The sequence below is a fragment of the Falco rusticolus genome, chromosome 4 (assembly GCF_015220075.1).
Source record: "Falco rusticolus isolate bFalRus1 chromosome 4, bFalRus1.pri, whole genome shotgun sequence".
NCBI lineage: Eukaryota > Metazoa > Chordata > Aves > Falconiformes > Falconidae > Falco > Falco rusticolus.
This window is the reverse complement of record NC_051190.1, coordinates 37,350,027-37,375,721: the sequence shown is the minus strand read 5'-3', so window position 1 is coordinate 37,375,721 and position 25,695 is coordinate 37,350,027. Positions and strand designations below refer to the sequence as shown.

The following is a 25,695-nucleotide window of genomic DNA, read 5'->3' as shown; positions in this document are numbered from 1 at the left end:
TTCACATCTCGCTGGCCTTGAACAGCAGATGAAAGGGGCCACTGGGAGCCGGGGAGAACAAAAACAGAGAGCGGGGAAAGTTCGGGTCAGGCAGGGATTTCTGGCTGGTGTGTTTTCCACCGAGAAATTCTCTCTGCCTCTTTCATGATGATGAAGATCCTTTTAATTTTTTTCTTCCCCCTTTCTCCTCTCCTTCTTCTTTTCCCCTTTCGCCAGGCTGATAGCTGGGAGCTGCGGAGCATGTGATGCATCTTCCATATAGGGGCAGGAGCAAAGCAAGACCAACTGATGGACGCCCTAGGGCCAGACTTGCAGACAATATATAACCTACTGCATGATCTAAAACGCTTCCCACTTTCACAGAGTGAACATCAGGCAGAGCAGAGCGGCGGCGAGGGAAGAGGAGTCCTGCGTGCAGGTAAGTCCTGGCCACCTCCTTCCCAGGAGGCTGTCCCGGGGAGGGGGAAGGTGTGAGGGACCCGCTCCGCTCCCACCAGCCAGCAGCAGTTGTGCAGGCAGGTGGGATGGGGCAGTTATTAGTGTTATTCCTGGGGATTTTTTAACCCTTTTTGGTGCCAGTGGTACCTGTGCAAGTCGGAGTTCAGGACAGTGGCCGGGTGCTTGGGAGATTGGGTCTAGCAAAGCCCAGCCTCAGCCTCCTTGCAGACATCGATGCTACGAGCTGAGAGCATCCCGAGCCAGCCGCGGGTTCCCTCGCTCCTATTTCTTGCTGTCGATGTCTGCCTGGGCTGCGGGCAGTGCACGGCTCCTGCCTGCCTGCTCTGAGGCATCTCCCAGCCAGGCACCATCCCGTCCCAGCTGGCCCCAAGCAGTGGGGCTCCCCTTGCCTTTTACAGAGGAGCAAAAAGAATTATCAACCAACTTTAAAAAACACTTTTCTCAGCCTGCTGCCATCAGTGCTTGCCTGCCTTCACCCTCCTGTGTTGGAATTTCCTTTGCAAAGGAAACTGTTCCCAGCCAGGGCTGAAGGGGGGACGTGGGCTGGAGGCAACGCGGTAGCAAAATGCAAAACAAAGCGTGCTGGGCGAGTGCCTGGCTGTACGTGTGCCTGTGTGTGCGCTTGTGTGTATGTAGGGGGGGGTCTCTACAGCCCACCTGCTGCGGCTTTGCCTGTGCCACATACTCGTCCTCATGGTGGGGAACAGACTTCGTGCCTGAGATAGTTTGTGTCCTGCTGAATGGGAAATAATCCTAGCAACAGCCCTGTGCTCCCTGTGGCCACGCAGAGTTTACAAGAGTTGGCGTTTTTTCTGGTTTTCTTTGGGGTATCAATTGTGTCTGGTGGTGATGTGGAGACTGAAGAGCCCCAGCTGTATGTGGGGCTGGGAACCTCTGTGAACTCCCAGACACTTGGGCGAGCCCCCCGTGGTCCCAGGCAAATCAGGCATCTGTAATTGTAAATGGATCAAAAAGGGATAAAATCATTAAAATGAATGGTTTGGGGTATTCCTGCTTATAAACCCCCGGTGAGTGCAGAGATGATAAAATTTCTCCGTGTGTGCAAGGGGGAGGCCAGGCTGAGGATGCACCCCTGTTCCGTGCCTCAGTTTCCCCGTCTGTGCATTTCACTCTCCCCCAGTCCTGCCTGTCAGCCCCATGCAGTGGCAGCGTTCCCTGCGGTCCCCCTGGGCATGTACGGAGGGGTCAGCCCAGGGGAGCAGCTTTTCATCGGGGCATCAGAATCCAGCCACAGATTGTAATCAAGATTATAATTAGATGAGGGGACTCAAAGAACCTGCAATGTTAAGTCAGAGGGACCTCTGTGAGCAGTGCCAGCTCTGCGGCAAGGTGCGGGTGGGAGAGGCAGGGCTGTGTCCCCACCACACGGGACCTGGATGGGGGGACACCCAGGCAGCACCCTGCACCTTGCCCGTGGGTGCCAGGGCTCCGGGCACGGCTGGAGCGGCCGATCCGGAGGGCAATTGTGTGTGACCACATCGGATTACAGACCCAGGGTCCAACGCCCCCATGACACACGGAGCCAGAGAAGTGCCCGGGGGGCTGGCAGTGATGGGCAGGGAGCCGGGGGTCTGTCCAGGTGTCCTGCCATGCAGTCGGTGATTTAGGCCAAACTCTCTCTGCTGCCACGAGCTTTTCCTGGGCAAGGCGGGGGGGGGGGGGGGGGGGGAATCTGATTGCTGTCAGCAGCTCACCGTCGCCAGGATCAGGCAGTGAGGAAGAGCTGGCAGGGGCTCGGGGAGTCCCCTGCTCACGGCTTGGACCATGTCACTGGGAGAGGAGAGGACACCAGCCAGTGGCTGCTGGCAGTTGCCTCCCCCCCGGCTCAGGGAAGGCTGATGGACCTTTGAACACCTTTCCTTGTGGCAAACACTCTCAGATTTGCCCCACTGAAGTGAGGGCAGTGTGAGCCCCCCACCCCCCATATCCCCCCAGCTTTTCTAAGCCTCCTCTTCTCTCCTGCTGAGACAGCTGTGCTCAGCTCCCCCTCTGCAACATCCCAGCCGCAAGCAGAGCGTGGGCTGTGCCAGGAGGTGCACACACCACAGCAGTGGAGCAAAATCAGGCAGAAGGGTGGCAAAGCAGGTACTGCCGGGTGCCCCCATCCCGGTGCCCACTGGCGAAGCCCGAGGTGCTCAGCACCATAAGCTGGTGCCCAGCAAGAGGGAGAAGCAAAGATGTCAGGGATTTTTTCCCCCTTGTGAGATCAGATCATTCCCATCTCCCACTGCTTTTTTCCTCACCACTTTTCTCCTCTCCCACACTTCCAAAATGTCAAATTTGGGACAAATTTCAAGGCACTTTTGGCCAAGCTGAAGCCTAAAGTCAGGTCTGCCCCTTGTCCCAGACCCAGACTGGTTACAGCTAGCAGAGCTGCCTTTGGTGGCAGGGACATCAATAGCATAAAGCATCCACTCCAGCGCCATCCCGTCATGTTCCCGCTCATGATAAGCACCATCTGGAGAAGCTTTTATCTCTGCAGTGCCTTGCCATACTTCAGGCATCGTATCCTGTGTTTCTCGGTGGCACCTACAGCCCCACACAGCTGCAAGGGCACTGCCAGTACAGGGGCACCAGCCCTGCAGGGACCAGAGCTGAGAGCAGGACCCGTGTCCCCCGTCTCCTGCCAGCATCAGTGCCTGTTGGACACAGAGGTGCCCTCAGCTTGCTCTTCTTGTGCCAGGAGGTATGCTTGGTCACCCACCTTGGTGCTTGGGCTGTCATCTGCGTTTGGCTCGTTATTACTTGCAATTATTATTATTTCTGATCTGCCAGAGCAGAGCGGTACAGAGCTATGGGGCGGGTGGGTGGGTTGATGGGCACAGAGAGCAGAGCCGTTGCTGTTCTACAGATCCTTATCATGGCCCTACAAAGCTTGGGAGAAGCATCCTTCGGATGTGGGGAGAAAAAGGCCTGACCCCATTTCTGACATGCCATGTCGCAAGGAGCACGCTGCGAGCCTGGCTGGAGGGAGCCACAGACAGGGCAGGGACTGCAGAGGCATCCTCTCGCTGTCCAGCGTGGGCTCCTCTCCGGGATGCAGGCAGCTTCCTGGCTGCATCAGCCACCCCATCCCGAACCCGGGGCAAGCACCGAGCCCTGGGAGCGCCGGGAAGGGCTGGCAGAGGCAGCGGGCTGGCACAGCTGTGTGGCTTTCAGAGATACTTGATCGATAGCTTCTTCCTAACACTCCCCCATTCCCCCAATCCCCACATGCATTTTTCATGCTAACCCCTCCTGGGCAAAGGCTGTCTACGCAGGAAAAAGAAAGAAAAAAATACAAAACACAACAAACTACAACCAAAATCTACTGTTGTTTCTCTGGTCCCCAGAGCTTGTTTTAGTTTAAGGGCCAATCTATAGATTCAGGGCTGGGAATATCTTTGCTCCACTAACAAAGAAGCATGAAAAAGCTCACCGGGGCTTTTCTTAAGCCTCTTCAGGTTGGCCCAGAGCTGGAAAAGGCTGGGCTCTGTACAACGAAGCTGGGTCTAATGGTACAACACCGTCTGGGCAAGCTGGAGAGGCTGGGAAAGGGAGCTAGGCTCCCCTGCAGCTCTTCTTGGGTTCACAACCCTCCCAAGACATGCTGCCATGAAGTGGATAGCAATGGGGGCCCACAGCTACCCTCCCCGGTGTGCAAAGGGTCTCTGGGGCTCCTCGTATGGCTGCAAGTCGACCTACATGTGCAGAGCTGAGTCTGTGATCCCAGGCCCTTGCTGCTGGGAAGCCCAGAGGACCCCTGGGCTGGTCCTGCCTGGCCCCCCAGGAGAGCAGAGCTCAGGTGAAGGTTTGGGTATTTCCCAGAATTAGGAAAAAACCTGCAGGGTTTGGGCAAAGGTCAATTTTCAGAGCAAACCTCTTTTTCTGTCTCCTGTTGTCTGTGAAGGATATTCCATGTTGCTGCCCATTTTTGAGTGGCACCTGGAGCATCCCGCAGCCCATGCTCCACCAGCGCTCCCATGACTGCCACCACTGGTGCCAGCCCAGCCCATACAGGGATGCTGAGAGCCCCATGGCCGCTGCCTGCCTGCCAGCCTCCCCTGGGTGAGGGCTCGGTGTTTCTTGGGGTCCCTCCAGACCCACACTCACCACTGCACCCCGATCACCCCACACCAGACGCAGCATGAGCTGCTTCAGCCCCATTACCTTGGGAGCATGTCTGTGCCTGTGACACCCGGAGCCAGGCCCCTCTCCAGGGGTTTTGCAGCAAGGAGACTCCAGCAGCATCACACGTGCTGTCTGCATCCCAAAATTCCCATTATTTTGTTGTGCCAGGGCTGAAGCTGAGGGCACTTAGCCCGCACACAGCTCTCATCGCCCTGCAGCAGTTTTTCTGGTCCGTAAAGAGCCCAGCTGGCGTGGGCAGTGTGCGGGCAGCTGGAAAGCATCCTCCCTGCAGCCCTCCCACGCACCTCCGCGGCCGAGGCATCGGGGATGTGGTCACACCGAGACGCTGTGTCCAGGGTCCAGCGACGGCAGCGCTCCCCGCTCTGATGGCGAAAGGGCACAGGCCAGAAATAGAAGGGGGAGGAGGATGCTGTGACCTTTCCAGCAGCCGATGATGAATAAAACTTTCTGGCTACCTGTAGGAAGGCAAGGGGAGCTTCATTATCAACTCATCAAAGGACCAGCAGGATGGTGACTGCTGTGGGGATTCCTGGAATGAACCTGCCAGTGCCTGGCTCTGGCGGTTGTGCAGCTCCGGATACACAGTGGGCTCCAGCCACGGCCAGGAGCTCTCAGGATGCCTGTGGAGCTGAGCAGGGAGGGAGGAGGGGATGGTGGCTGCCACCAGCATGAGCAGGAGGGCAGATCAAAGCCACCTCCAGGTTCCCCGCCTGCTAACAGGCTCCAGGGGCTGCTCCTCTTGGGACATTCCTGTGCCAGTGCCGGGGCGGTCCTGGGCAGGAGGGGATGGGACCCCTCATGCTCAGCTGTGTGCACAGCACTGGGGGGTCTGGATCTGAGAGACCCCCAAAGACGTATCAGCCAGGGCCTGCTTCCGCCCCTGTGCACAGGGGGACATCCAGAGGCAGCAGGGAGTGTGGCACTGCAGCCATCCAGGGTACAGGGTGCAGCCTGTCCCCACCTGGGCACTCCACCAAAGGGCTCAGAAATGTCTCCCCCAGCCCCACAGCAGGAGACACCTACAGGAGGGCTGCCCCCATTCCCTCCTCTTCCTCCCGCTGGGTGCAGGTGGCAGTGCCAGCACCCTCGGATGGAGCGGGTCAGCCATGGTCCCCCCTCCCCAAGTTGTCTCCCTGCTCGCTGACCCGGGTGGGGGGACAGCAGCCAGCTCCCCTCAGCCCCCCCCTCGCAGATGGCATGGGCAGCCAGCACAGGTGGCCCTGCGCCTTGGCAGATTGGAGACGGCTGCCTGCAAAGCGCCCAGGAAGGGCTGTGTCCCTGCTACGGCTCGAGGACAGGAGCAAAGCCAGGCCCCCCCGCCATGGCACAGGGGGTGCAGAGCCAAGGGGGACACCGAAGACAGGTCTTCAGGTTGCTCTGCTGCTGTGCCCAGTGCCAGATCTGGCTCTTTGGCGCTGGCACCAGCGCCCTGTGAACAGAGGATGCTGCCAGGTAACAGCGAGCTGGTGGGTCAACAGCGAGAGGGGACACAGGGTCCCCCGCATTTGGCTCCAAAGAGGTGAGCCGGGCCAGAGCATCAGGCAGTTTGGGGAGGGTCCAATTTTAAGGAATTGCATTAAACAATGCCATGCAGGGTCATCCCGACGTGGCTGTCTGGGCCGAATCCAGCATCTCACAAGGGGGTTCTCAGGCTGCAGCTGCCCCTGGTCCTTCCAGCCTGGGCCAGTGCTCAGGTGGTGCCAGACACCAAAACTAGGTGCCCTGGGGCTCGCTGTTGTAGGAGAAAGGGACCTGCAAGGGGAGAAGGGGGCACCCGGGGTCTGAGTCACCCCCACAGGGGCTTCTGTCTCTCTCCACGAGTGAGAGATTCCATAGCACAAGCACAGGGTGGGGATGATGGTACGAGCTCCAGGGCATGGGGTGGGGATGATGGTGGGGCTGTCCCAGCTCGAGGTGACCCTTCTTGCACTGGAGATGTGGTTCGGGAGCTGTCAGGGCAAGGGTGGTGGCTGGAGCAGGTAAATGATTAATGCCGGAGAAAAACCAGGCTGGCATCCTGCCCATCACTCCTCGATAGGAAAAGTTGATGTTGGGAGGGGAATTTTCAGAGGGCTGGAGCAAGGAGCCAGCCCCGAGCCACGCACGCACCCAGCCCCAAACCAGCCTCTTGCCGAGCATGTTCTCCTCCAGCCCAGCTGGTTTTGCTCCCAGCCTGCTCCGTCTGTGCACATTAAAGCTTTTTCTAGGTCTGAACTGCTTTTGGCAAGCCAGGCTCCTCCTGTTGGCCTATCCTTCTCCCCACCACCCTCCCCATGGCTGGCTCCCCCCCACCCGCTCCCGTCTGGCTCCCGCTCCCCCTCCCCGGTCGAAGCCCTGCCAGGGACATGGCAAATCAGCGAGAAGCCTGCGGGGCAAATCGGTACAAATGAGACCAAGCAAGAGGGTGGGGAGGGACGGCGAGGGGGGGGGAATGACTCCTGGGTTGGCGCTTCTGTTCCTGAGTTTGATGTTTCCTGCAAACAACCCTGTAAATGCTCGGGAGCAGCTTTGGATGTCACCTGCCCCCCACCTCAGTGGGGTTAGGGAACGCTGGGTCTCGGCTGGGGGGGACAGCCCTCACCCTGCTCCCCCAGCCTCCCCGCAGCCTGCCATCCCCGAGCAGGGACGGAGCTGGGACAGGAAAGGGGGCCGAGCTGTAAGTCCTGACATTTCAATCTGTTTTGGGGCTGGATGGGGTGGGCAGGGGGTGGAAGGCGCTGGGGGAGGCTGAGGGTCTCACTGCATGTCTGGGCGGGGGAGCAAAATCCCACCAAGGAGCTGGAGGGGAAAACATTCCCCTGGTTAAAAGCTACCTTCTCCTGTCAGTCTTGCACTCCCCCCAAATAAAAGCCCAGCCGTCCCGCAATGCCCGGGGAAGCCCGGTGCCATGCTGCAGCCAGGAGCTCAACCAGGGGCAGGAGCCGGTACCCGGGCAGGGGATGTGCAAACTGTGGGAAGGGGCAGAGGAACCACTGGGTGCAGGGACGCGATCGTTTCCAAGTGATGCTCTTTGGTCCAACTCGCCAGTCTCTTTGCAAGCCTTGTAACTCCTTCTTATTAAAGGCGCTCGGCACCAAGGAGGTCATATGGGGCCTTTCTGCTTGGGTTGCTCTCCTAATGACATGTCCGATTGCCTTCGCTGGGAATTTGCTCACGCGAGTCTCTGACAATAGAAAGTTTGTGGTGGATTTTGGATGGTTTCCCCGTGACCGTGTGGTGGGTTGCAGAGGTCTGACTTTTCTTCCCACTAAAAATGAAGCAATGTGTTAGGAAGCAGCCTGGGCAGGCACAGAGCGCAGATTAATTTTATCGTATTTACCTCTCCCTGTTTGTATAATAATCAAGAAGAGCAATGGTTTTCTGCAGGCTTGGAGATGTGATAAGTATTTACAATTGTGAAAAAGAAATACAAAAGGAGGGGAAGGGTGAAATTTAGCAGTAAGACAATATTATCCATATTACCGGTAATTTTTTTCCCTCTAAATCCTTCTTAATGGAAATGAAAATTAAACTGAGCTGATGAATTGTTGGAGGAGATTAGTTACTAAAATGTGTAATGGTGTCAACTCACACATCCTCACACCAGAGAATGCATGTTTACAGTAATTTCAGGAATTAACTCAAGAGGCCATGTAATGAGGAGTAGTTCACAGCAGTCAGAGCTGTCTTATGAAAAAAAAAAGGCAAGGAAATCATGTCAGTAAGTCCCAGATGTGGATCATGGTGGTGGCAAATCCTGGGACACGGATGGGGAGAGGTTTTGGGCATCTCTCGGGTGCTGCCTGCACGGGGTCCTGCTCGCCCACCCCCACAGGGACGGTTTGGGCTCCCCTCTGTGACAATCCCGGACAGGAGGTTGTGGATGTGTCACCTCCTCATCCCCTTGGGTCTTTTCACCCTTTCCTGGAGCCCCCCAGGCACGTCAGAGCCCTTCTTGACCCAGGGGTGGTTGGGGGGCTCTGGGTTTGAGGTGGGGGAGGCAGCGAGCGCAGGCAGCCCCGGGACCACCACAGCGGCTGCTCCGGCACTGCTGCCCGGCACGCTCCGCTGCAGGGTCACGCACAAGCGTGGCTGCCCGGCCATTTCGTGTGGTCCCGCGGCACGGCACAGGTTAACAAGCTGCCTTCCCCGCTTTATGCACCAGCTAATAACATCCCTGCGCAAAGTCCCGGTGGCTTTGCCTCCGGCCGTCATTACTCCTCCTGGTCATTCCTTGGCCACTACAGACCTTGCCGGGTGATTTCGCGGCCGAGCGCTACCTGCCCACTCGGCATCTCAGCCCCCACCGTCGGCAACACCCCTGGGCTCCCTGCAGCCCCAACAGTGCCCACGGAGCGGGGCCGGGGGCTGAGCCACTCTGCCTTTTTTGGGGGAGCAAAGGAGCTGGAAAGACAGGGAGCAAGACCACCAGGCAGCATCACCCTGAGAGCCACCTTGAACTGCATTTTTAAAAAAAACAACCCACCAACCAAACACCCTTATCAAGAAACAGGCAGAAGGCAGAAGCGCATCTGCTGCCTGCAGGTGAGCCCGCAGCATCGCAAATGTTCCTGCCCGAGACTAAAAACGTGTTTGGGAGGGAAACCTGCCTGCAAAGCAGCTGCAAAGAGGAGTGCTGCCTGGCTCAGGGTTCCGCTGGCCAGCCTCCTCCCAGGGCCATGTCCCTCCTGCTTCCCTCCTCTCTGCAGGGAGCTGGTTCTCCCCCAGAAAAGATCGGTTTCTTCCCCAGAAAATATCAGTTTCTCTCCTGTGGGTGTCCCTGCCTGCCGGCCCGGGGCTAGGGCAGCCCCATCCCTGGCAGGGCCTTCTGGCTGGTTCAGCTCCTGCACCTTCACTGGAGTCGATCCCAGCCGTCTCTCCCACTCCGCAGTTTCCCCACTGTTCCCAGGCTCTCCCAACCAGCAGCAAACCATTTCCCCTTTAGTTTTTTTATTTAGCAGGTGGAGTTGCTTGTGCCTGCCTAAGGATGGGGAGGGAGAAGCAGGGGTTGTTCCTAATTGGGGCCGTTCCTAATCGGGGCCGTTTTGCAACGGGTTTCGAAATGGGATGGATTTCATGGATGCAGCTGCCAAACTGTGGTGCCGCAGTTCTGCACGCACCACTGCCGAATTGACACATCAACACCCTCCAGTTTAATTTATTTAATTTTACCTTAAATACACCCAGTCCTTTGCAGCTGGCAGTTTCTTGGTGGCTGGTTAGACCTTGCCCTGATTAAAAATTCTCCCATGTAGCTGCATCCTAAAATCGCTGGTTGGAGTCAGTGCCAGGAGCTGGCAGGTGGGAGCGGGGATGATCCCAGTCACCCCAGGTGTGGGCACAGCGTTGCAACAGCCCCCCTTTTCTAGGGGTGGTTGAAATCACTGCCCCGTCTTGGCTGTGTTGTGGCTAAAAGGAGACCTGTCCTCTAACCTAGGGGAGGGGGCATCTTTTGGAGGTTGCCCTGGGAGAGCCAGGATCCCAGCCAAGAAGGAGAGGTGTACAGTGCTTGTGCCAATGTCTGTCCCCTTCGACCTGCGGTCCCCACCCCTGCCCACCCCTGCTCCCCCTGGGCTGGCAGGAGGGACCAGCAGAGGGGAGGGAGTGAATGAGTGAGTCTGCGAGCGGGTCTGTGTCCCCAGGGTGGGCTGAGGAAGGTTCTTTGGCTGCATGGGGCAATCCCAGATGAGGGCTGGGTGGCTGCCACCGGCAGGGCTCTGCTTAGGAAGTCCCCAGGGACGCTGACCCATCTCAGAATGTCCCAAGAGTGGGACTTGGTTGTGGGACAGCCAAGCAATCCCCCAGGCGTTGCTCACTCCATCCCATGCTCTGCTGAGATGTGCAGAGGTTCCTGCAGGGACACAATGGTCCCTGGCTCAAGATGCCTTGTGGCAGAAGCAGCTCAGATGCATCAGGGAGCACCCAGGGTGGGCCAGCCTCATCTCAGTCTCTGGGGAGGCTGTGAACCAAGTCCTCCTTAAAGACCTTTCCAGCCTCATGAATGGCAAGAAGGAGCCAGGGTGAATTTACCAGGGGCAAATCATGCCTTAGCAACATGACTGCCTCCTGACAGGAGACAACTGGCTGCCTGGACAAGTGGAGAGGAAGGGATGTTGCTTTTATGACCTTAGCAGAGCCCGTGACATGGTCTCCTGCAGTATCCTCATGGTCAAATTGGAAACATAAGGACAAGATGGGTCAAAAACTGGCTGGACTGCCAGGCTCAGTGGGTCGTGCTGAGCAATGCAAGGTGCAGCTCCTGGCTGGAGAAATGGGCTAGTGGTCACCTGCCAGAGCTCAGCGGAGCACAAAGTTCTGCATCTGGGATGGAGCAACCCCATGCAGCAGGGCATGTCTGGGGCCAACTGGCTAAAAAGCAGCTTTGCAGGAAAGGAGCCGCATCCATCATGTGAGCAGAGCCAGAATGTTGTCTGCTAGGGGCTGACCCAAGAGAGGAGAGGATTGGAAAGACCCTGAAGAAAGCAGGAAACTTCAAATGGGGATGTGAAGACACAGATGGGGAAGGCTGAGGGAAGTGCCTGTGATGGCCATATGCACAGCTGCTCTCCTGCAGCAAAGGCAACAAGGTAAGTGAGGATGCAGCAATAGACACATACAGGAGCAGAAGAGGGTTGGACTGCAAGGGAGGAGGTGGGCAGGCAGAGCAGGAGTGAAGACTCTCTGCCCTTGTCCTCAAAGGATTTTGGGTGGATTTGAACTGGAATAAGGTGAATTTTCTAGTTGCAAGATGGAGACTGATTTGGTGGGGCAGAACACCTGAGCAGCCAGTAAAGGCACAGCACATACATCATGGGAGAGAACTCAGGATGTGAGAAAGGTTATATCAAGATGGGAACCTTTGGCAACCTTTGGTGTGTCTTAGGAGACACAGTAAGAGCTGGGGTCTGTTAGACCAGCAAAAGCAAAGCAGAGGAGATCTCCTTCCTTTCTTATCATTCCCATCCCCAGTGCATTTATGGAGTGTGAACTGTACAAGGATAAATGGAAAGCGAAAAGGAGGAGAACATTTAAGTAGTGACATGGAGGAACTTGACTGCAGTGGATTCAGAAGGTTGTGGAGCCTTCTGATGGGACAAGGGGTGACAAAAAGCACCTCATTGTGCGACAGAGCTTATAGCTTTGCAGGGGAACTGGCAGGGTGCATTGTGTCCATACCAGGCTGGGGACCTGTGGTGGTGATGGGGCAGAAGAGGTGATCTGTGTCATCTGAGTCCACGCTGAGGACCCTTGCTCACACGGCTTGTTTGGTGATGGGAGGAAAAGGTGGATTTGGGGAATCAGCAGAGAGCTGAGCCCCACACTGCCTTGCTCAGAGTGCTGTCTGTGTGCCGCAGCACATGGGAAGGGGACGGGCCCGGATGACAAGGAAGGAAGGAGCTTCTGGAGATGTGCCACTATCCCCAAAGGTCTGCCACAGGTGGAAGGCTGAGAGGGCATCTCCCAGGGCAGGCGGTCAGAGGCAGTGGGATGCCATCCTGGGCTGTCAGACCAGCAAGAGAAGGAGAAACCTGTAAGTGAGGAAAGAAACTTTGGAGGTCATAGAAACGGGAAGAAGTTAGGGAAATTTTTTGTGTGCAGCATATCATGTCCAGCACAAAGGTGACTACACCAAACACCCTTCCAGCTCCTGGGAACAAGAGAAATAACTCTTTGGACCTCCAGGAGCCCTGCACATCACTGGTGTGACACAGACTTTACTGCATAGGAGGGCTGGACCATACCTACCTATTCCAGCTGCCTGCACTTCTTAAGCCCCTCCAATTCTCTTCAGATGTTCATCCTCTTCCCCTGCTCACTATGCCAGCCTTGGACATCATCTCCCCTGTGTACCTTTGGGTCCAGCCATGCTGCTGACCCTCCTGGCTTGCACACAGCCACTTTCCCCTCTATCCAGCTGCGCATTTTCACATGGAGACTGATGTTGTCTCCACAGGTTTGGAGGTCTGTTTGCCATGGAGCCACTGACTCCACACCTGGGAGCCTGTGGTCTCCTGGGGCTCCATTAGCAGGTAGAAGTGGAGGTGGAGGAAGACATAGGAAGCTCCTGTAGTGGGACCTAGGCACAAGCTTGTGTGGGTGGTTGATATAATGTGGAGAGACAATCTTACATCTCCTCACCAGGACCTGTCTCTTGCCCTGAAGGGCTTGTGGCAGGAAAGGCTGTGGGAGGAAAAGCTTTTGCGGTGGAGGACCCTCACACCTCTGGAGAGTAGCCTGGAGGCTGTGGCGGCCTGATCTCATCTCTCAAGGAGCCTGTGAGTGGTGTTGTGTGTGTCACAGGCAGAAGACAATGACTCCAATCCAGTCACTTGGTTGAACGCTTGCCGCCACGTGTGCTTTTCATAGGATGCTGGGCTTGCCCCGGGGAGTCTTCAGGCTAACTGAGATCCAGGGACAGACAGCTGCTTTCTGGGGATGGAGGCGAGAGGCAGAGGAGCTCAGCAGAGGCGAGAGACGTAGAAACAGCTCTTGAACATGTGCACAAAAGGGAGAAGATTTTGACCCCAAATGAAGGAAGACTTGTATGCGTGAAGGTGCTGTGGCTCCAACACGCAGCAGGGACTAAGTCCATCACCTGGCCTGAAGGACACTCCAAGGCTGGGCAGGTGACCCCGGGCAGCCTGCGCTTCGAAAGGCAGCAGTGCTCCTGGAGATGGAGCCACCTTATGTCTGGGCTGGTTTGGGATGGGCTACAGCCTGGCTTTGAGTCTGCAGACCACAGGAGCCCTCACCAAAAGCTGCCTGTGAAGGGAACGTAAGCTTTCCCAACCAGAAAACCCAGATCCCTCCAAACACTGGAAAACTAAAGGCTGGGAATCCAAATGCTACCAAATTTTTAGACCATGACCCTGACTTCGGCTTGCCCCCGGGATGTGAAGCACATGGAGACGTGCAACCAGTGATGAAGAACCCTCTGAGCAGCAGAGCTGTGCTGAGCTATGGGATGTGGGTTGCAGCCTCTGGGCCTCACACGCAAAGAAGTGGCGGGTGGGCAGAGGTGGAAGGACTGGCAGTTTGGGGTGGGTGGGAACTCCCCACTTTTCTGAAGATATTATGTGGCTCTGGGAAAAGAGAACTTGGTGCAACAATTGAGACCAAGCCAGAGGAAGGCACACCTTGAGGTGGGAATAATTTCAAAGCTGCTGATGTGCGGACCCCCAAAGGCAGAGGTGGCAGGGTGGCCCCCCACAGTCACTTACAGGAGCAGTTCAGCACACAGCTGCTACATGGGGTGAGGTTTGGGGGGTGCAGAGCTCCCAGGCCCCACCAGCCGGGCTCCCCTCCTCTTGCCGAGTGCCTGCTGCTTTGCCATGGCCAATTGCTCTCATCCCAGCCTCCAATAAGCGCTTAAAAGCTCAAATCACACAACCCCAGGCTATGAAAACAAAAAGGGACCCGATACCCGCTAATAGCCAAGCAGCCCCTGCGGCAAAAGCATGTAGCGTAGGGAAAGTGGTTTGAATTGATCAGCAGCTCCCCGCTGCCACCCGCTCCCCTCCCTGCCATGCCTGGCTGGCTGCTCCAGCCTCGGTGCTGGTGAAAAAGGGACAAAACCCCAATGGGGAAGCACCAGAAAGAATGGGAGAGTCCGGGTAATGGGAGGAAAGGGACGGTCTGTGGGGTTAGTGTGAAAGCCCATAGAAAAGCTGCCCTCCCCCTGCTCCCCATTGTACTGTCATGGCTAGCATGGCCATCAGGGCACCGTGCTCCCTGGGGTGGCAATTGCTGCCAATGAATACCAACAGCGGCATCACAGAGACTGGCATGATGCTGGGTACCGGGAGCATGAGCAACCTGGACAGCCCAGAAGGAAGCAGCTGGGTGGATGTAGGTGCAGGGAAGAATTGTCCCTGCAGTTGGTGCTGGACATGCAGGGGACCAAAAATGAATTCCCACCTGTGCAGGGTAGGACGAGCTCATGAGAGACCACTGGAGCCCTCAGCTGCAGGACAAGGTGCAAGGCAGGAGGTTCATCCCTCCTGAGTGGAGAAAAACTGCAGTGCCTTTCTTGAGCCCCTTCCTCCATGCCATGTCCTACAGCCATCTGGGAAAGGTTGAGGGCAGCCAATTTCCATGGGAGCGTTGCAGCTCCCTGGCAGCCTACACGCAGCGTTGGAGGACTCGGAGGACAGCAGCAAAGAAGAGAGGACATCAGTTTGAGAGACAGGGTCTTTGTTCCAGCCAGAAAAACTCTTGGGGGTCTGCAAAAGCAGATCAGAACAAGCTCACAGTGGCAGAGCTTCTCCGATGGACACACACGGTGCAGAAGACACATCTTTGAACCAGACTGCTGTACTTCAGCAGAGCTTTTTTGTCTCTCCTTCCCTGGGGCAGTGGGCATGGGTATGCCTCCCTGCAGGGGGGAGGCTATGGCACTGGCTTGTGTCCATATGGGAAACCCACCGGACCCAGCCCCTTCCTCCAAGCGGCTGCCATGGACCAGGAGGAGGCTCAGGGAAGGGGAAGAGGTCTGGGAGGGTTTCAGCTTCAGCCTGGAAAGTAGACAGTGAAGCAGGGGTGTGATGGTGAACCATGTGGCTGGAGGGTGGACAGGGACCGTGGTTGCTGCTTCCTTCAGCCCAAGAGTTGGGGGGGCATCAAACAAAACATGTGGGTACCAACAAGCCTGGGAAGCTGAAGGATGAAGCTGTGTGGTGTACTGGGAATGCTCTGCTGCAGGATGCTTTGGGGGCTGAACATTTCCACAGCTTCAGGAGCAGCCCGTGCGGATTCGCAGCGGGGAGGGCCACTGCTGGGTGCTGCATGCAGCGGCACCTGGTCCATTGTAGGGATGCACTGCAATGGCTGAGGGGTTAGGAAAACTGGAGCAGTAATATAGATGCTTGCCCTATGTCCTACTTTTGACTATTAGAGACATGAGCTAGATGGACATTTAAGACGATGCAGTTCAGCTGCCCCAATGGTTTTATGTGCTTCCCTGCATCCCTGTGTCCAGAGCACAGGCTGGGACTGGGATTTTTTAAGTACTGGAGCACTGGGGACTGCAGATCTTTCTCCTGGGTATCTCTCCCTTCTTCCTTCCCTTTGTCTCGCCCTTTCTTCTCCCCTTGCCACTCCGCTCCCTCCATCTGACAATGCCCCCCTCCCCTTGGCAGTCCCGGGGAGGAGAGCAGGGATGCTGCAATTCCCAAGCACAGGTGCGCGGTCCCCGCCGCGCGCTGCCCCCAGGCACGGCCCCCACCGCCGCAGCTGACAGCCCACTGGAAATAATGTGTTGTGGCAGAGAGAGACTCAGCAGACCACGAAGATCTGCTGGTGCGGGAACTGCTCAGCAACCAGGAGCTGCAACGCCTGTCTCCCGGCTCCGCAGGGCCTGATCCGGCTCTGGGGATGCCTCCCCTCTGCCGGAGCCTGCCTAGCTCACACGCTGGGCACTTTCCCACCCTCTACCCTTCTTTTTCTTTGCTCTTTCCTCTTCTCCCTTGCTGTTCCTCTCTGCATCAATAGGGAGGTGGAAGCAGCCAAGCTGCCTGTCCCCACGTTGGACGGCTCCCTGCCGTTGCCCGCACCACCGGGCACAGGAGGGGAACAAACGGCATTTGCAGCAGTGTTGGAGGAGGATCAGGTGTGCAGGAATGGAACAACCAGTTCCAGTCTCCCAGCAAAGATTTAATCTGCCTCTGGCATATAAACAGCAAATGTTTGTTCAACTGACCTGCAAACAGGCGGTGTGCATTGCAGTGGGGCCAAGGCACCCGGCTCCCCACTCAGCCGCTCTTTGTTTTTTCCCCTCTAGCAGGGTGGGCTTGTGGGGAGATGGGGCAGGGGACCAGGGCACAGCCACATCCAGGATGCTCGGGGCACCCCAGACTTGGTGGCTGGAGCCAGAGAGCGATGCTCAGAGGGACCCCATCCTGCACAGCTGCTGCTGCATCCCTTCTGCTCCCCTGAGCATCGCAGCGTGTGTGCAGAGCTCTCACGGCTCACAGGCGTGACGCATGCAGAAAGTGTCTGAGGGCTCAAGGACAAGCATGTCCCTCCGGGCAGCTGGTCAGGCTGTCACTCACCGCGGTGAACCTGCAGGCAGGAGGCCCCGAGCTCTGCCTGCGCATCCCACTGCAATGGGGCAAATCAGCCTTGGCTGCTGCAGGTCGGGTCTGCACCCCTGGAGCTCCCTCAGAATCCCAGCGGACAGGGACACATTACAAGGGGACATTTTTGCCTATTTTCTGCAAGACCGGATCTTAGTGGTAGGGTCAGCTTCCAGCTATGTCGACGTGTGGGCAAGCAGACACCTGTCCCCAAACCCTTCCTGCAGCTCAGCCTGCCCTGCAGGCTCCTGTGCTGCACTGGGGAAGCCACAGCATGGCTTGTTCCCTGTCCCCACCGCAGGCAGGAGACACTCTGCTGTTTGAAGACAAACCTCAGGAGGAAAGTGGGAAGGGTCCTACACAGGCAATTCCCTCTCCTGTCATGCAAATGCTCTCACCATGCTCCCAGGGGAAGGTGATGCCCCTTGGTGCCAGCGGTGGGGAGGGCGGGTAGCACAGCACAGAGCATCCTTCAGCCCAGCACAGCCACCACCTGGCATAGCGCTGGTGGGACTGTCCCCGGGGCCACCGTCCCTGCAGGGCACACAGAATTCCAGGCTGCAGCCAGAGCAGGGACGTGTACCCAGAGGGGGATGCTCAGGGGAGGAGGCACAGGGCCGTGGACCTGTGGGGTGAGCAGCCAGCCCCAAGGGCCTGGGCTGACCGAGGGGAGCTGCCTGCAGCGAGCATGCAGCCCAGCCCCAGCAGGTGGGGAGCATCATGGGGCCACACGGCAACCTCCTCCCAGTGCAGTGCTGCTGCCACACGAGCCCCTTCCCTGCCCATCCCACTCTCATCCCAGCTTTTCATCCCTGCTATGCCAGACACCCCCGGGAGCTGCAATGCCCCCACCCAGCCCCCTGGGGAAGCCCTCCAGGCCATGTGCAGAAGGATGCCGGCTACTTCTGGGCTGGGCACACCCCAGGCAGGTGGGGAGCAATGCCCATTGCAGGCTGTCAGCTCCTGGAGCTGCTGCCTGGACCTGCCCCGGGCAGCTGCTGGTCCTGGCTGCCCAAAGCCGCAGCATACCCCAGAGCACAGAGACGGACTCTCCCTTCCCATCCTGCAAAACTCATCTCCCCAAAAGATGGGGAGCAGATTGTTTCCCTGAATGGCTTCAGCTGCCACATTGGTGGCAATCTGGAGATGCTTCTGCCCACTTCTCCTTCCCAGGCTGTGTATCCCCACAGCAGCCTGGCTGCAGGCTCTCCTGGGGTGGAGCTCTGCCTTGGGACCTGCTGCATGGGGGAAGGATTTAGCCCTTGAGAAATGAACCTGACCCATGCAGAACAAGCCCTCAAATCTGCTGCCCTTCCCAGGAGAAATGCAGGGTGTTTTCTAATGGGGAAGAAGCCAGCAAGTCCCTCCAGGGCAAAGCAGAGTCTGGAGGGCTGGCGCAGGCGCGTGCATCAGTGTTGGTTGCCCTGCGACTGCAGGAGATTGCTGCTTGGCCATCTGTGGGGGAGTCCAGTTTCGTAAGTGTGGATCCTGTGCAGAACTGGCTCCTCTGGGAGGCGAGGAGTTGGGGTGCTGGGCTCCCCTACCTGCTCCCACAGCAGGTGGGGGGACGGGCACGACCTTGCCGCCATCCTCAGGGAGGCTGCAGTAGGAAGCATCCAAGGCCAGCCCTGCGTCGGGGGACTGTGGGGGACATTTCCCAGACGTTTCAATCTTGGGGCAGACACCTGGAAGTGGGGAGGTGTGTTTTAGCCGAGAATGGTTTTCCAAGTTGGATTACCTGTGTCCTGACATGGGACAGGGTCAGCCCCAGGCAGCTGGGGAGGCAGGACTGCCTTTCCAGCAGGAACGTCAAGTTCAGGGCAGTTGGTCCACAACCTCTCCCCATCCAGTCTGTCCACCCGATGGTCCTCTGTGCACCATGACTGCACATTCACATGCGGGGTTCAGGCATCTACATCTGGCACCAGCTTTGGTGCTTGAGCTTTGGAGCATCTCAGTCGGCTCTGGCACTGTGGCAGCCCAGGAGCTGGCAAAGCTGCACAGGTCAGTGCCCAGCGCAGCGTCTGGGGCTGCTGGTGGGTTTCCCTTTTGTTCCCTGCCCTCAGAGGGAAAGTGGTGCTGGATGGGCTGGGACTACCCCGAGGGAGTCTCCAGCTGGGCAGGGAGATCACCAGGGTGCTTCAATGTCAGCTCGAGGTGGTTTAGCTTCAACGCCTTTACCATGTTTGTTTTCCTCTTGCTCTGGGGTGATTTGAGAGAAGAGGGTTAATAACAGGGACAGCACATATGGGCACACCAATAGCGTTCGGGTAAAAATTCCATCACTGGGATCGGTTTAAATCCCAAACACTGGAGCTCAGATGGAGGTCCCAGCAGCTCTGCTCCCTGGGACCAGGAGGTGCCCGTGGAGCAGAGCCATCTCAGGCAGCTGCAGGCACAGCTCACCAGCTCCATGATGTCCTTCTTTCAGGGCACACACTGGTTCCTGGAGAGCTGTGGGAAGATTCACGTGCCGTGCCCTTCCATTCCCACAAGGAGTCACCTCCAGGCACCTGCCACCATGTCCAAGGACGATGTCAGCTGCAAGCTAACCTCGGTCTACAAGCACAAGGAGAGGAAGCCAAAAAAGCCTCACTACATCCCAAGGCCATGGGGCAAGCCATACAACTACAAATGTTTCCAGTGCCCCTTCACCTGCATGGAGAAGTCCCACCTCTACAACCACATGAAGTACAGCCTGTGCAAGAACTCCCTCTCCCTCCTCATCGAGTCTGACTGGCCCTACAAGAAGGGCAACCTGCTCCACCCGGAGCTGCGGCTCCTGCACGCAACGGAGACCCCCCGCCTGCGTGGGCGGCGGGACGAGCAGGAGACTTGTGACTCCTCGGCCACGTTGGGAGGGTCGGTTAGGACCAGGCAGGCCTCCAACAGGGACAGCCACGAGGACAAGCCGATGGCAGGGGTGGAGATCCTGCCTGGTGAAGGGGCTGGTGAAGAAGGTAGCCAGTTCCAAGAGGAGGAGGAGGATGTCTCTGGCCTGTTGAGGGAGATGGATGCGGGGGAGAAGAAAGAGAAAAACGAAGAGGCAGGTTGCCAAGGTGACCCAGCTGAACCAGAAGTGAACGCTTTGGTCTTCGGTTTCAAGAACAAGAGGGACAAGCCTTGCAAGGAGGTGGAGCCTGACTTCATCATCACGGATGTCTTCTCCCTCAAGAACCACGTCATGAAAAGCAGGGAAATGGCCTCCCCAGACCTAGATGCTAAGCCAAAGCATTGCAAAGTGCCAAAGAAATGCCTGGCCAGCAGCGGGATCCTCATGGAGCAGTGGAAGCTGGTGGCAAATGGGCAAAGGAGGAACACACCTGAGGTCTCCCCACCTTGTACCGACAGCAACATCATCCCATGCTACCCCCCTCCTGCCTACAGTGACTACCACGAACCTCAGGGCCTCAATCTCTCACTGCTGGGTATTAACTACCCGTTAAACCCCGGTCTCTTCTCCTACCTGAGCCCCACCATGACCAACAGTGCTACGACACACACGCACTTGGCTCAGCTGCCCTTCCTGGCCTCCACAGCCCAGCTGATGCACCCACATACCTCCCACTTCCAGCCTCTGCAGAGCCCCGACCGCTCAGCCTTCCTTCCCCGCTTCTACTACCCCTTGCTCTTTGAGCACACCTTCGGCTCCACTGAAGGTAAGATGTCCTCCAGCAAGCCAGAAGCCCAGCAGCTGGTGGGCTCTGTCATGCCCACGCCACCCCAAGCCAAACCTCCCAGTGAGCCAACCAAACCAGGGCTGCTGAAGGTGCCCGTTCTGAAGACAGGTTTTCCTTGGTCCAAAGGTGTCAGAGAGGAGCCCGCTGCCGAGCTCAACCACCCTGCCATGCTGGGGCAGGAGGAAGAGGAGAAATGGCTGTCCCAAGAGAAGGAGAGCAACCCAGCTTTGGGCCTCAACAACCTACGCAAAAAAACAGCCACCGACATCTACCAAAACATAGTGGGGGTGAAGGATGGCGCTTTTGCCCCCAGTGGTGTCCGGAAGACAGAGCTACCGGTGGTGACCTGTCTGGAGACCAGCAGTCCTCCAGGCAGCTCCCTGAAGAGGAAGTTCACTGCCAATGGGCTGGATTTGATAGGACCCGAAAGGCTGATGCCTGGAAAACTCAGCTACCAGAGCAGGTAAGGTGCCGGTGGTCTCTCTGCCTCTTCCTCACATCTGGTTGGCCCCAACCATCACCTTCACACCCCCTCGTATTACTGATCCCTCCACTTGCCCCTAAACCATGAGATGAGTCTCCAGGGGCTGGGCACACTCGGGGCTGGTGGTTCATACCAACACCCGCACAGGGCAGGGCTTTCTGCCCTCCAGGAACAAAGGACCTACCTACATAGCCTTCAGGTGTGTCCAAGCCCACGGACTATGGTGGGACCACTTGCCGTCCCTCGTTTTCCTCTGTTTTATACAGAGCGAGAAGCAGTGTGGTGTCTGTGCGGTGTGGACCTGTGCTCCCCAGGCACCAGGAAACCTCCCACATCCCAGGGTTGTTGGAACAATCATTGCCTATTTTTAAACACACATTTGCATTCCTCTGATTTGCCTTCTGGTTTCAAAGCCCAGAGGGAGGCCCCCATTTCCAAACATTTCCTTTTACCTGGGGCTAGAAATGTGCACAGCTCCTTTCAACAACATTTCAGTCCCTCTCCTGGTTGTACAAGTCCAGCTGTAGCTCCAAGAAAATGTCACCGTGAAATCCATCACTTTTGGCACCCAAAGGAGCTTTCTCTGGAGAAGCTCTCCATGGTTTTCCATCTCCACCTGCCTCTTCCCTGCTCTCAGGCTGGCTGCAGAGATCCCCTGCAACCGAGCTTTCAGGAGTGTGGGATGGTCATTTCCATCAACATTCTCCAGTGCTCCAAGAGGAAAGAGAACCCATGTTTGGCTAGCTGAGGTGGGATCACTTATCAAGACCACCTCCCCAGACTGGTCTCTCCCTGTGTTAGTGGGTGTCATGAAATAGGCCGTGTCAAGGTCCATCCCCCTCCTGGGAGAGCAATGCCAGGGCAGGTCCAGCAGGGCTCTGCACGCTCAGACCAAAGCCCTTCCTGGAAGGACCTCCCGCTGGCAGGAGCCCTGGCTGACTCTGGCAGTGCTGTCCCTGGACATATGCCCAAGGATTTTCCTATCTCTTTCCCTACTGATTGTATCCACTTCTCTGCAGTGGTTCAAGGGCCAACCCTGGCCACATCCCCAAGGCCCTGGACCACTGGCACATGGAAGTTCTCACTGGCCAGCCTGAGGAACCGGAGAGGGGCAATGACACTGAAGCTCTTCACTCTGTGGGTTCTGGCCTGGACCATGGCCTCTGCAAGCAGAGCAGACCCCAGGAGACTTCTGCCACCATGACAGACTCTGAGGCCACAACCATGCTTATTGGGGACCTGTCCAAAACCTTAGAGGAGTACCAAGAGGTGGAGAAGAAACTGTCTGATCTGGCAAAGGAGGACACCCCCGGGCAAAAAGAGCTGAGGGACCAGCTGGTCAAAATCCGAAAGGAGCTCTACCACATCCACCAGGCACTGGAGAAAGCCAACAAACCCCACGAAGGGCCTCTGGACCTCTCAGTGAAGAGATCCTCTGAAGGTCTGGAGAAGGTCCAGCTGGCCAAGAAGGAGGCCTGCAACATGAGCCTGGGCAGTGAGAAGCTCCATGGCAAAGACCAAGGGGCCCTCAACAAATGTGCGGCCACCGGGGAGGCTGGAGATGGGGAGGGACTGCCAAACTGCCTCCTTGAGGCCGAGAATAAAACCATCGACCTGCTGATCAAGATGAGCCGTTCTGAGAGCCTCCGGGCGTCCTCCTCCGAAGCTCACCTGGGTGCTGTAATCAAGGCTGAGGTCCTGCCGCTCACCATGCCCCTGGAGATGCGGCACGTGATGGAGCCCTACTACAGCCGCACCACCAAGTGCGAGGCAGACTCCAGTGTCCTGCTCTGCTCCGATGGCAGATCCAGCACCACCCAGGGCCCTCAGCTCCCAGTCACCACCGAGGATGGACCTCTGGGCTGCCGAGCCATGCAGCGCTCCCTGTCCTGCAGCCTTCCCAGCGAGACAGACACTGTGTGTGTCCACAGCCCTCTGCATGCCGACCCCTAAGTCCACCTTGCTCAAAAGCTCCTGGATCTCACTGACCACCTCATTCTTCACCTTCCTTGTGTTCCACCTCTCCGCTCCCCCTCTTCCCCATGGATGAAAGCCTAACCACTGCCTGGCTCGGGCCATGTTGCGTGGGGTCCCAGCTAGCTCCCCCAGCTGACTCCACAAGGTGTAAAAAAACGGTCCCTGTCCCACCCCAGCGCCAAGGACAGTGCTCCTGGGCTCTGCATGCTCCACAGCCTCAGCTCCCTAGTCCTGGAACTCCCTTTGAAAGGGAAGTCACTAGGAGGCAAAAAAAGAAACTGCAAAAACCTCCAAGCTTTCCACAGGAGGCTCAGCCAGCCCTCTAACCAGAGACACTCAGGGACTTCAGCAGCCCAGCTCCCACAGTCTGTGGGCTGTGGGGGGACCACAGAGAGGGTATCTGCAGGGCCAAGCCTCAGTCCAGTCTCGGCTGTGCTCAAACAGGCTGTGGCTGTCACCTTGTACAAAGCAAAGACGTGGTGGCTTGAGGGTCACAGAAGAGAAGCGGATGCTCAGCTGGACTGACCCGGAGGCCGAGCACTTTCTGCACTGTGGAGACATCCCCCCAGCCACAATGACAAGATGACACAGGAGCCACCTTGCCACAGTGACACATCTGGGTCCTGAGCTCTCCCACCAAGGGCATTTGCCACGTGTGGGGACTTGTTCCTGCCCATAGGTCCCCCAGCGTCCGGCTCCTCCTTTTGCCTTTATACAGAAAGACCTTCCCTCCCGCTGCCCCGATGGCCTCTCCCCATGCAGACATGATGCACATTCTTCACAAAGGTCCCGATCCTGCAGAGTACAGCTCCCATGAGCTCCTGCCCACTGGTCCTAATCCCCCAAATTATGACACATGAGACAACAAAATGGGTGAGACGATGCTGCCACAAGCCCCACTGCTGAAGGGGCAAAGACCCTAAAAACAACTGTGAAGGGACAAACTTGGCCTGTCCCAAGCTGGAACGATGCTGAGTGGTCCCCCCTCAGCCAGAGCATCAGAAAGCCAACCACCCAGGCAAGCCTGCTGCTTGCAGGATGAGCACTGGCCTTCCCAAAATGTCACCTTGTCCCCATGCTCGGTGGGGGCTCTGGCCTCTGCCGGGCAGGCTGGTACCCACCGCAGGGCAGTCACACCTCCCTGTCCCCCACCGCCCTGCTGAGCAGCATTTGCTCTGGCTCAGGATCTCCCCATGCCTGGGCCAGGATTTCTTGGACTCCCTCCCACTGTGCGGGTATAATGTGCTCTCCTCAGCCTGGAAAAGCCAGGCAGCTTTTCCTCTCCCAGCCACACTCCCTGCCTGGGACATGGTGGGCTCTCCTGTTAGCACCCAGGGCCTTCACCAACTTGCTGGTGGCTTGTTCTTCACAATGAGAAGAGCTGAGATGGGGGTCATGGGGGCAGGAGGGCAGGACAAAGACAACATCAAGAAAAGCCACAAATCAGGGACCTACACAGCACAGCCAGGGAGCTTTAGATGCTGGCTCTTCACTGGGCACAAAGCGGACAATCCTATGGCGAGTGACAAGCCAGCACGTGGGACCCGGCACTCCCAAGTACTTCGATGGGCCCAGACAACAGGAAGAGTTGGCTCTTCCCACATGATTGCTTGCTGGACAAAGCTTCCACATCATCAAAGGGGTTTATTTCTCACTCAAGGACTTTGCTTAGGGTACACAGGCATGCACAGTTATTGGTCTTTTTAGAGAAAAGTGTGGGGAGGGACAGAGAGATGCTCAGCTCAGCACCATAACCCTCCTGAGCCAGCTCCCAATCTTCCTGATGGGCCATGTCCTGCTGCTTCCCAGCACAGCCCTGGCCCCACAAGACCCAAGTGAAGTTCATGAGACGCAGCCAGAACAGACCCCAGAGTCTGGGTGCAGAACCCTCGATCCCAGAGCCCAGGGGAGGTGGCACTGGGCCCTTCTTCCTGGGTTTGAATAAATGCTGTGGCCTTGGGATGCCATAACACCATCAGCACAGCAGCCCCCTCCAGACCAAGCACCTTGCTTGCTCTACCCACCCCCAACAGCCTGCCAGTCTCTCTCCAGCCTCTTCTGCCACCCTGTGCCTCTCTGCTACCCTTTTCCTCTCTGCCACCCCATACCGCTCTGCCAACCTTTTCTGCTCTGCCACCCCATGCCCCTCTGCCACCCTACCCTCCCCAGCTCACACAGCCCTGGCAGCCGCCACCCCCCCCTGCCAGCACCTCCCCATCCCTGTACCTCAGGGCTCCCCACTCTCCCCCACACCAGCTTCTCTGTGCATTTTCCATGCTGGGACCCTCACCCAGCGCACAGCAGGACACCCACAGGCACAGCCAAGAAGCTGGAGCCCTGTTTTCCCATAACATCCTTCCCTGCCCACCTGGCTGTTACCTCCTCTGAGGAACAAAAAGGCATGTAGGTCCCACCACCCACCAGGGAGCCCTACCTCCTCCCAGCCCCGAGCATCGCACTGCTTTTCTTAGGTGATCCCCATCTGAACCCGGGCACCTTGGAGGCCCAAGACACCAGAGGGGCAGCTGAGCTCTGTGACCAGCAGCCCTGGGCTTCAGTAGGAGAGCTGTGCCCAGACCACCAGGCAGTGCTGCCTTTCACCCCCTTTTAGCTGATATATTGCCTGCACACCAGCCACCTTTCCCTCCCCAGCCGCTGACTCCCTCCTGCCACCCCAAGCCGGGATGCTGCCCTGCTCCATGGTGCCCACGCTGTGAGCCAGGCACCTCTCCCACGAGCCGAGCCAGCGCCAGCAGCCCTCGCCACGTTGCTCACGGTCTCCCTCACCTCCGTAGAAAGCCAGGGGGCAAGTGGAAGGTGGAGGCTGACCACACAGTATTTATTGTTCACAGTTTTACGAATGTACAAAACAAAACCAAACCATTAAAGG

The 25,695-nt window shown here is 57.5% G+C and overlaps 1 protein-coding gene across 1 annotated transcript; it reads left to right on the top strand.

The window, feature by feature from the left end:
• The first annotated feature begins 346 nt into the window (after positions 1 to 346).
• Positions 347 to 25,695, top strand: PRR35 (proline rich 35). The gene is made up of 3 exons (XM_037387338.1): positions 347 to 418; positions 19,096 to 20,807; positions 21,848 to 25,695. Exons 2-3 carry the CDS (start codon positions 19,186 to 19,188, stop codon positions 22,779 to 22,781), a joined length of 2,556 nt encoding a protein of 851 aa, XP_037243235.1. The 5' UTR covers positions 347 to 418; positions 19,096 to 19,185; the 3' UTR covers positions 22,782 to 25,695.

Excerpts from the sequence above, each read along its gene's own strand:
- PRR35 (XM_037387338.1), top strand. The coding sequence starts at position 19,186 with ATGTCCAAGGACGATGTCAGCTGCAAGCTAACCTCGGTCTACAAGCAC. Across the intron at positions 20,808-21,847 it reads AAACTCAGCTACCAGAGCAG|TGGTTCAAGGGCCAACCCTG; the intron begins GTAAGGTGCCGG and ends ACTTCTCTGCAG.